At 44.9% G+C, this 10,177-nt stretch overlaps 2 protein-coding genes and 1 non-coding gene across 6 annotated transcripts in view; all 3 read right to left on the bottom strand.

Moving 5' to 3' along the window:
• Positions 1-416: 416 nt before the first annotated feature.
• LOC118242545 (uncharacterized) lies at positions 417-2,632 on the bottom strand. 3 transcript variants are annotated; one of them, XR_014117884.1, is made up of 3 exons: positions 2,517-2,632; positions 1,390-1,523; positions 417-1,286 (listed from the first exon to the last, which is right to left on the bottom strand). It is a non-coding gene; the product is annotated as an uncharacterized LOC118242545 (transcript). The 3 variants fall into 3 exon arrangements; XR_014117883.1 differs by lacking the exon at positions 2,517-2,632 and adding an exon at positions 2,436-2,515; XR_014117885.1 differs by lacking the exon at positions 2,517-2,632 and adding an exon at positions 2,464-2,500.
• Positions 2,633-2,879: 247 nt separating this feature from the next.
• Positions 2,880-6,374, bottom strand: srsf1a (serine and arginine rich splicing factor 1a). The gene is made up of 4 exons (XM_027024706.3): positions 5,947-6,374; positions 5,022-5,200; positions 4,655-4,827; positions 2,880-4,321 (listed from the first exon to the last, which is right to left on the bottom strand). The coding sequence occupies exons 1-4, from the start codon at positions 6,135-6,137 to the stop codon at positions 4,106-4,108; spliced, it is 759 nt and encodes a 252-aa protein (XP_026880507.2). The 5' UTR covers positions 6,138-6,374; the 3' UTR covers positions 2,880-4,105.
• Positions 6,375-7,056: 682 nt separating this feature from the next.
• The window catches only part of aldoca (aldolase C, fructose-bisphosphate, a), a 3,664-nt gene continuing 543 nt past the window's right edge, over positions 7,057-10,177 (bottom strand). Inside the window, exons 2-9 of one of the 2 annotated variants that reach the window (XM_027024703.3) lie at positions 9,994-10,124; positions 9,661-9,872; positions 9,393-9,447; positions 9,083-9,243; positions 8,884-8,967; positions 8,586-8,760; positions 8,293-8,492; positions 7,057-7,794 (exon numbers count right to left, since the gene is read on the bottom strand). In XM_027024703.3, the coding sequence (XP_026880504.1) occupies positions 7,699-7,794; positions 8,293-8,492; positions 8,586-8,760; positions 8,884-8,967; positions 9,083-9,243; positions 9,393-9,447; positions 9,661-9,872; positions 9,994-10,105 (1,095 nt within the window). In that variant the 5' untranslated portion in view covers positions 10,106-10,124 and the 3' untranslated portion in view covers positions 7,057-7,698. Of the gene's footprint in view, positions 7,795-8,292; positions 8,493-8,585; positions 8,761-8,883; positions 8,968-9,082; positions 9,244-9,392; positions 9,448-9,660; positions 9,873-9,993 lie in introns of both variants that reach the window. The other variant, XM_027024705.3, reaches the window with a different exon arrangement.

Raw genomic sequence — 10,177 nt, forward strand, 5'->3', positions numbered from 1 at the left:
AAAGAGATTATGGTCAAACGTGATTTAAAAAGTAATAAAACAGGATGGTGAAGCAAACTCATCTTCTTGGATTCAGTCTCTCTTACTCTCTGAAATACAAAACTGACTCGTTTCCGTCGAGACTGAGCAGCATTAACCGTATTACAACAATGGCGCGCCAATCGCAAGCTTTGAGGCCTGGGTGTAGTAGGGGCTCCCCCTTGTGGTTAAGAGTGATAATAGCAGGTTGGCCCCGGTTGCCAGTGGATCGACTGAGCCTAAACAGGTGACATATCTGGTCCGGATGAGACATTTTAATGGTGAACAAACATGGTCTTTTTCTCAAGGGCAGTACCTGAGAGAGCATAACAAACTGGAATGAAAGTGTTCGGAAATGAAAGTGTCTAGGACCAGAGAAAACACCAGAGACAAAAGCATTAAAAAGCATTTCACTGCGGTTTATATCATGTATGACTATGTACGTGACAAACTTTGACATGTGTAACATGCAGTCTAATTAGATCCACCACGCTGTAACATCTATGGCTCCAGAGAAGGAAAAAAACAAAACAAACAGTAGAAAATATAGAAGAAGGACCTGGAGGATGTTTCAAACTCAAACTTGAAATCCTTTTTAATCTAACTCATGGGTTACAATTGAGGCAAGAACAAACATTCAACAAAAATGGTTTAATGGTTTGGTTTATCTTGCATTATTCTTCTGTTCATGCCACAGCGAACATGTGGCAAGATATTTCATATAAAAGCCCATTTTCACAGAATGAGCCTGTTTGATTGGTTTCATCACTCAAGACATGAAAGTTGAACCATTTAGGATATCTGATCTTAGATTAAGAAAAAAAAGACCCAGCATCTTACAGGCCACAACATAGGGGTCTCCACCTCTGCTACGCTACAGGTGAGTCATGGTGTTTATCAGAACCACAAACACGACAGCATAAATGCTCAAAATACCTCTTGGAAAAAAGGAAAAACTGAGTTTTTATGCATTTTTCGCATTTCGTCTTGTAATGCTTAATTCAGCCTTTAAAGCACCTGTGCTCGATCAAAGGTCTTAGGTCCATGAACAGATGTCTCATTTAATATTTGTAGCATGTAGGTAAACAGGACATGATCCAGTGCACTTTGGTCGAGGAATCAGGATAATCAAGACATTCAAAAACCAAAGCATTCTCGTGTGTGACCCAAGTAGAAGTAGATGGAGTGCTTGGTCTCATGCGTGACATAGCTGCCGAAGTTCCTTCCCACAATGCAATGCCAGGTGAAGTACCTTTTTAATCAAACTCCTGCAAGGCAGAGAAAACACCGTTCAAGTCTTTCAAAGCCAACCTTAGATGCATTATCCGAAATTTAAAACCCGGATTTAACTGCAGTTTGATTTAAACCTACCTTTCTGATGAACGCCAATGTCTGTCTCTACGTTAGACTTTTCCATGGCCTGGGTGGCGCACTCAACCGCGTCCTGCCGCATGTCCTCGGACATGTCAGCATTCTTGACCACAGCCTTTTTGTCGGTCATGGTGCTTGAAAGAAAGTCCCATGTAAAATTCAGACCCCCGCAAGAGCGTTTATGAAAACACGAGCCGTTACTGCTATACTATGATGGCCAGAACAAGTGCTACACGGACAGTTCTTTCAGATGTAAGTTTTAGGGTAATCTCGCTGTCAGACAAACTCAACAGACTACAAGCCCCTAAAAGGATCTGATTTGAATAGTCATGAATTGTTCAGTTTAGTTCTTTGAGCTAGGACTCACACTCTCACACACTTCCCTCTCACATCCTGCTGTCTTTGCAATTCTCGACCAAAAAGCCTCAGAACAGCTTCACCTAAAGGAGTCCAGAGTCAGGCCGTATGTAGTTATGTGTAGTCATCTATGTGTGTAGTTATGTGGCTAGTCAGCTACATGTGTGGTCATCTACGTGCATGTCCTCAGCATGTAATAAAATAACAAGGCACTTGATCCGTTCAGTGGTTGAGTGTGTCTCTATGGACTTTAGTCTATTACCAGTGGGTGCACAACTGATGATATCCGTAAAACCACATCTATCGGGGCTTTCAGCACGGAGTTGCTCAAAACGACTGTAGTACTGTTTGACTTTGATGTAGTAACACCTTCACGTATGATGGCATTGTTGATGCACCTGTCTCACCGGGATGTGTGCGGTCCATCAACTTTATTTTAGCCGAATGTTTTTAGCCCCCCTAACAAACAAAAACTATCAACCAAAACTGCTTACACGCACTATTAGCACAAACTCAAAGCTGTCCACGACTCTCCACACCATTAACACACGGACATAATCTCAAAGGGAAGCTATGGTCAAGGTCTACTTCAACATTAATGAATCCAGACGTAAAAACATTTATCAAGTGTTGTAGTACTCAAGCACCATGACCTGATTAATATGCAGATTACACACACCACCACTAACCTAATCGTTCTTCAAATGAATGCAATACCTTTATCCGGAAACGACATTAACCCAGTACGGAAAACGAGCTGCGCCACTCACCTTCAGTAGATAAGGGCGCTCAGCCAGCATACGCACGCGGACACGGCCGCCTACAACCGCCCTCACGCGCTATACGCCAGGCAGACGCTCCGGCTGTCATTGGCTGCAGGTGGCTCGAGCCTTACTACAGGCACTTGCCTCGAGCATAAACCCATAGCGCACCCTTTACCGGGGTGCGGATCGCCTTCCTTTGATTAAACGTGCTTATATCCAAACAAACGGGCTGCTTATTACTACATAAAGCGTATTTATAACTACACGCTATGGTCACACATGGTCTATAATCTATAGAAAAACACGTGCTTGTGGGTGCATTACAGAATAAGGCTTAAAAAAACAAAAAAAAACCCCAGTCACAATGTATCAATGTCATTTCTTTATTGAGGAAACTTCACTAAAAAATAAACAAAATAAAACGCTAGCGATGTAAAAGCATCTACTACTGCCCATCAACGGACAGCAAGAATGTAAAAATTGCCTGAGTATCACCCCTCATCCCAACATTCTCAATTTACCAGACTGCTGCTGTGGATTCCATCCCAAAAGACTGCTCCATCATCTGTTCCTCCACCGCGAGTGAGAATACCAAGGCCAAAATGTGGCGTGAACATCCGAAACGAAAAGGTAAAACAACAAACAAAAAAAAAACCCGTGAAACAAACACTTCTTATCCTACGATCCTGGAGAATTAGATCCTGCTCCATGTCTCCATGTCTCCCTATCCTATCTTCATCATGAACTGCTCCCAATGAGCCGGCATCCACCGAGCCTGTCCTCCATCCCAAACCTTAAAATACCAGCAAAACCAAAGAGGTAGAGTTAGAAACACTCGTCAAAGTCTTTCCCATAATGCATGCACATGGTGGGATTTTCTGTCGCTTTGAAACGTCATTTCAAACCACCAATGACTGCTCCTCATCTGCTCACTGTAGTTCATCCGGCCCAAAGGCAACATTACTATGTAAACATACAGAACAGCAATACAGCTAAACTTGACTGAGCACAGCTGCCTGTTGTAACAGCAGCTGAGGAGACTGAAAGGCAACAAACACCCATTAAAATAGCTGGTAAATAAGCATTAAATGTTATTATGGAGTGTCGCACTGCTTAACTTCAGTATGCAAGTCAGGTTCAGCAATTCTTTATTACAAAGTGTCAGATCATCTTTCTGAAATGACTGTAGGAAGACATGGTAAAATACATGTGTTGAGCCCAATCGTGAAACAATTCATGACACTTACAAAAATAGCGAGAGGCATTAAGCAACCTTTTGTTTGGTCAACGAGTCATTTTGTATCTTAAAAAAGGACAAAAGAAAAGGTGAGAAGGGAAAGAGGGTTTGAGCAGTCCGTTAAAACACATTCTTAAAAGACGCCAGATTGGGGGGGGATGAGAAGTGGCAGGACGGCTAAACATTCAGAAGACCAAATCTCACTGGGGAAGTAGAGACTAAAACCAATACTTCAATGAAAAGTGGGGATTTGTATATAAAAATAAAAACCAAAACAAAAAACAAGTCAACAGCTCCACCAAAAATGGGAGTTGAAGAAACCAAAGCAGCACAGGCGAAGAGGCACCAGCAGAGGGCGTTAGGACCGCGAGCGAGAGCGGCTGTGACGAGGAGAGTATTGCGGCGACCCTCTGCCACGCCGTGGCGAGTAGCTGCGGCTGCGGTTACTACGGCTGCGGTTACTACGACTACGGTTACTACGACTGCGGCTCCTGCTGCGGCTCCGGGATCTTGACCGCCCGTAGCTGGGGCTGCGTGGACCATCCACTTTCACACGGATGTACGCCGTCTCCCCCTGAGGTGCACAAACAAACCAACAAATCTTTCCTCTGAGCACACAGAAGGACCCAGACCAAGATTACACTAAACTCACAGTTATTCCTTCCCTCAACACACACACCATTATATTGAACATTTAACATACAATGTAAACATTGGAGTGTGGAATCAAAATAATCAAATGTAGGAATACCCTTCATTCATGAGCCATTTGAAATTCTCTGCTTAATGGTCTAGCTAAATATATGGAGCCATACCCCAATGTCACCAATTCTGCTCACCGTAAAGAAAAATCCAAAAGTTAAAAAGGTGACTACATCCTAAATTCTGATTAAAATCCCAAACCTACCTCGTGTGATCGGAACTTAGTGTTATCCAGCTTTCGAACAGCATAGGTCATGTCTTCTTTGCGCACAAACTCCACCACGCCGGTCCCATCCCGGAAAACGTCAGCGTAACATACGTCACCTGCTTCACGCATGTGATCCTTCAGGTCCTGCCAGCTGCCACTTGGTGGAAGCCCTGCAAGCACGAAAGAGAGGCCTTTATCCTACAAGTAAGGACAACTGCATTTGCGCATCAATCATGTACCATCACAGTACAGCTAAAAATATATCACTTAAAACCACTGCTGATGTACTCTTCATTTACAGGAAACGGGTCTAAAATGCATCTCATTTCAAAGCGTCACAGCTGTCGTGCATACTAATGCTCACCCGAAACAATTACTCTGTATTCAGAGCGTCTGGACGGGGGTCCGTATCTGCCCCTGAGGGCCCCGGGTCCTCCGAAGCCCCCTCTTCCCATACCGCGTCCACTTCTGGGAAACTCCACTCGCAGCCGATAACCATCGTAGTCGTAGCCATCACGCGCATAAACGGCATCTTCTGCATCCCTGAAAACGAACGATTAAAAAAAACTTGAACCACGTGAACGGAGACCACCGGCTCACCGCTAAAATCCGTGAACTATTCTTGGCCAAGTTTAACTGAAGGCTAGAAACACGGACCACCAAGGAAATTTGCAAGTTCAGAACACTCCCCCTGATAATGTTCAGAACAAATACAAAACGTTAACTATCTTAGCGTAACTAGCAGCTACGAAGCAAACTGGGGGAGTTTATCCAGCCGAGCTTCGTAGAATACTAACGCAAATACAACAGCTAACTAAACATTTACTCGTGAAAGAAACTGTGCAAGATTGTTAACCGCCTTATTTGAAACGACGTTATACGAGCACTAAACAGCGCGGGATTTCGAATAAACGATTTCACCGTTAGCTAAGCTACACGCTTATCTGGCCTTTCGCGTGAACACGCTTCGTAGGATAGCTACGCTAAGCTAGCTAACCTGGCTGACTTGCTTGCTAGTCAAACATTTAACCTTAAACTAGCCAGTTAGCACCCAGGTGCCCTTAACCAGGCGGCGTGGCACAAATCAAGCTCGGGTAGCTAGTTAATAACCTCCAGCAACACGCGGTGTTAGTCCGACTCAAGTCCAGACCACCGCGTGCCAACGCGAGCTCAAAGAAGCGCGTAAACGTGCACAACGAGTGAGCATCACCAACAGCACGAGCAGCGAGCTAACGTAGCTAAGCTAAGCTAAGCTAGGCTAGGCTAGGCTCTGTGGGGAATGGCGCTACCTGGGGTCTTCGAACTCGACGAAGGCGAACGGAGGCCCGCCCCGCCGGTTCTTCAGGTCGATGTCTCGGATCGCGCCGTACTTGTAGAACACGTCCTCGACGTCCTTGGTGCGAATGTCGGGCGGGAGGTTCCCCACGTAGATGCGACAGTCGTTGCTCCCGGCGGGGCCTCGGATCACTCCCGCAGACATGGCCGAACAGAGGCGAGCGCTTTCTGAGGTAAAAGAAACGCTTCTGTCGCCCACCTTCAAGCGCTACGCAGCGAGTGGTGTTTGTGAGCGGACGCCACTCACCAGAGTACTGGCCCTCACGGCAGATGCGGCGCGGCGCGAAAACCTCGCTGCTTTTGTCCAGTGATCATACAACAGGCGCGTGGCCTTGCGCTCGCGAGCAACTATGAGCTTTCGCTTCCTCTTCGGGAACCGCGCTTTGCTGGCGCGGATGAATCACGGAAACAGTAGGAACAGCTTTTGACGTATCAGCTACGTCCGAGACACGAAATAGTCCGCTTAGTCTCTTCACTGGACTGCAGGTGTAAAGTGAAGTCTTGATCCGCACACCATGTTCATGTAAACATACTCTTTACTTTCATTTATATACGTATCTGATGAAGAGAACTCACATATGTTGTTAAGAGCTCTTATGCCAATGTACATAAACACAGAGATCAAATATTATTGATCATTCTGTAACTCCACCCATTAAATAATAGAAAATCATTTTCTCAAACCTTTTGTGGAACAAGTGATGTGGAAATTCAAAGACAACATTACCCAACGTCTGTGATTTAATCACATGTAATAAAATCACAGCTGGTTTGCTGGGGCGGTCTGGGGTTAAAGGGTCTGACAAGGGCTAATATATGGAAAAATCCTTAAATGGTAACATGGCTGCTTATAGTAGAGATGATTAAATTGGTGGTTATGTATGGAATGTTCTGTATGTAATCTGTATATAATATGACTATGCAATCAGCTTGAACAAATCAGACTATTGACACTGGTAGCAATTCACAAATGCACAGTTTTTTTGCATTAATGATGACTATTGTATTAACAAATATAGACTGGACACTGGCAAATTTGATAAAAGTTGAGTAAAGGAGTCACATTATTTTCACAATTTATTATGTTATAGGTTTTACATTAAGTGCTCCGTTTCGCCATTCTGAACACCAACGACACTTACCAAAAGTACACAGTTACCAGCTACTGTAACGTAGTGTGAGTAGGCTATGTTCAGGTCAAAGGTCACAGGTTTCCGTAAAACACTGCAGTGATAAAGGATGAATCACACAAGAGAAACACAAGATAGATCCTCCTAAATCTTCCAAAGACTTCTAATAAGAAACAGTTTGTATGTAAAACACATATTATAACACATTAATTTTATTTGTTATCTATATGATATTAATTCCATCATTGGATGGACAAATTACAAATGTATATTTTTTCTTAAGTTGGTCATCAAGCTGCTGTCTGTTTGTTTGTTTATTCATTCATCCATTAATCTATTCATCACTGGAGGGAAAACATTACAATATTCAGTTTCACTGGCTAACAACTCTATAATCATTCCAGGCGATTTTAAAGGGATTCGTTGGAAACCTGTTCTGAACCGTCCGTGATGAACTGAGGTGGAGGTACGGGTCGAAGGAGCAGATATATACCTGTTTTCTATTTCATATCTACGGCAGTGACAGACTGTGGCAGTGGTATCGGCTCTGAGGCCGTGCTGGATTCTGGGGGCGTGTCAGTAGGCATAGCTGGAGAGGTAATGAGAGAGTCCAGTAGCTCCAGCACTCTCCTCATCCCCGCAGTACTTCCCCTGGGATGCCAAGCTGTTAATCTGAATGGAAGAGGCAGGACATGCAAGAACTACATTAAAAGTAGGAAAAAAGATTCACATATTTTAGAAGGACATCGTGCATTAATCAATATATCAGTTGCAATATCTGAGTATAAGTTAGGTGCTAGCTGGTTAACAGCTCTTTATGGACATCAGACACACTCTCACTGACAAGTTAATCAAACATTTATTCATTTGTGCGGTTGGACTACTGCCACATCGAGCCCCAAGTCCTTTAATGTTTTTCAGGGGGAAAAAAAAAGTTTCATTTTTGTAAACTGTGACAATGTGACAGAAATGGGCTTCATATTTTTATACACAATCTTTTTTACTTTTATACACAGTCTATATTTTCTTTCAATTTGCAATATGAATAGAATAGAAATTCAACCCCAACTTTCTAAAGCAATGTGACAAAATTATGACAAGCATTTAAAGTTGGATGTAGTCATTTCGTTATTTTGTTCCCCAACGATGGTGGGGCAGAGCAGGTCCCACCTCTGCGCGTTTGATGAACTCCCCAGTGGCAGCTGTCTGGTTCTCTCTCTGGCCACGCCAGGTCTTCAGGGCAGACGCCTGCAGTGCTCGACCAAAGGAGAAGGTGAGGGACCAGGGCTTCCCCAGGGGGCAGTTGTTGATGGCGTTTAAGTTCATGGACGCCTCTTCTTCACTTTGTCCGCCAGAGAGGAATGTCACTCCTGAAACACGCAGGTTTCTCAGGACTCCACAGCATGAAACAGTTCCTTTAAATGAGACTCAGACCACAGCGAGAGGAAACGATGCGGGCGCACCTGTGACAGCAGGAGGGACAGTGCGACGCAGGGCAGTGACAGTCGCCATGGCGACCTCTTCAGCGCTGTATTTGGTGAGGCAGCCATGTCCTGGGGTCACCATGTTGGGTTTAAGTAGCGTGCCCTCCAGATACACGTGGTGCTCAAACATGGACCTGTACACTGCTGTGAGCACCTGGAAAACACACACACACACACACACACACACACACACACACACACACACACACACACACCTTCTGTAACTACCTTTCAATTCTGCCATGTGGCATATAGAGAACAAAAGCTAGACACCAACCCTCTCTGTAACAAACTGGCAGCGTTTCAGATCGTGGTCTCCATCCGGCAGGATTTCAGGTTCCACAATAGGTACAATCCCATGCTTGAAGCAGAGTGGAAAGTGGAGCTTTACATTCACACACATTGCGCTCACTTAATTCTTTAGGCCAAAAAAGCTAAAAGTAATTTTGCTAAAGTTAGCCTGCGTCCTGTGCCACCTGCTGGCAGATGGTAGCATAGCGGGCGAGGACATTAGCATTCTCTGTAATGCACAGCTGAGAGGGGGTGGTGTCGCTAATCTTCATCACGCAGCGCCACTTTGCGAAATCTGCTCCGTCCTTTTTATACTGAGCACATCGCTCAGACAGACCGTCCAGCCCTGCAAACAGCGGGGATTTAGTAAGACTGAGCACAACCCTGAGGGGACAAGACAGGGACACAGGAGATGTGAGTGGAACCAAGCCAAAGCCATGTTTCTGAACCCTGAGCAGATCTTCAGATGATGGTGCTCTGGAGATGTTGGTTTACCTTGTGTAGTAGTCTCGCCATTAGTGCCCGGCAATGGAACCACTCCTTTGTCAACCTGGGGGGGACAGTTAATGTTTAGTTAATCTCTTCTTCTTTATATGGTGCTGAAAATGTGTTCACAAGACATTCCTACAAATCAGTTTTGTTAATGAATATTTTTAAGGATCTGTCAGCATTTTTGCAGAGTAGCTGAACATGAAACTATTCCTAAATTCAAATCACCTGGAAAGAAAAAAACATTATTGTCTTGTGGTAGAAGAGCGCATACCTTGATTCCGACTGTTATCCCTTTGTCTTTGATCAGTTTAACAAAAGGAACACCGTCGTCGGAGTTCTGGTACAGCGTTTCATGGAAGAAAATGACTCCGCCAATGCAGCTATTGATGCGATCGTCAGCGGTGAAGAGAACCTGCCGGTAGAGCCGACGGTTCTCCTCCGTGTTCTCCACTCCTATCTGGTTCAGCCGCTTTCCCATACTGCCTGTTGGACCGTTCACACACAACTACAGCTATCACTCAGGGAGCAGCACAAGTGGGCTGTAATTCTGGAGCAGGTAGACATCCATGACAACTGTCTGGATGGTGTGAGTGGCAGCACGCACCCACAGACTCATCCGCTGCCAGAATGCCTTTTCCCGGGGCCACAATGCGGAGCGTGATTTCATGAAGCTCCTTCCTCTGCTCTGCGGTGAGCGTCGCAAACTGGTGGCTCATCGTCCAGGTGTATGGCAAACTGAGGACAGGGACAAGCACGCTGCCAATATGGGACTACGCAAGCTGAACAAA

The sequence above is a fragment of the Electrophorus electricus genome, chromosome 17 (assembly GCF_041902795.1).
Source record: "Electrophorus electricus isolate QZ-2024a chromosome 17, ASM4190279v1, whole genome shotgun sequence".
In the NCBI taxonomy this organism is placed as follows: domain Eukaryota; kingdom Metazoa; phylum Chordata; class Actinopteri; order Gymnotiformes; family Gymnotidae; genus Electrophorus; species Electrophorus electricus.

Coding starts and splice junctions, on each gene's coding strand:
- srsf1a (XM_027024706.3), bottom strand. CDS start 6,137: ATGTCTGCGGGAGTGATCCGAGGCCCCGCCGGGAGCAACGACTGTCGC. Junction 5,201..5,946: donor GTCGAGTTCGAAGACCCCAG/GTAGCGCCATTC, acceptor GTTCGTTTTCAG/GGATGCAGAAGATGCCGTTT. Junction 4,828..5,021: donor ATACAGAGTAATTGTTTCGG/GTGAGCATTAGT, acceptor TCGTGCTTGCAG/GGCTTCCACCAAGTGGCAGC.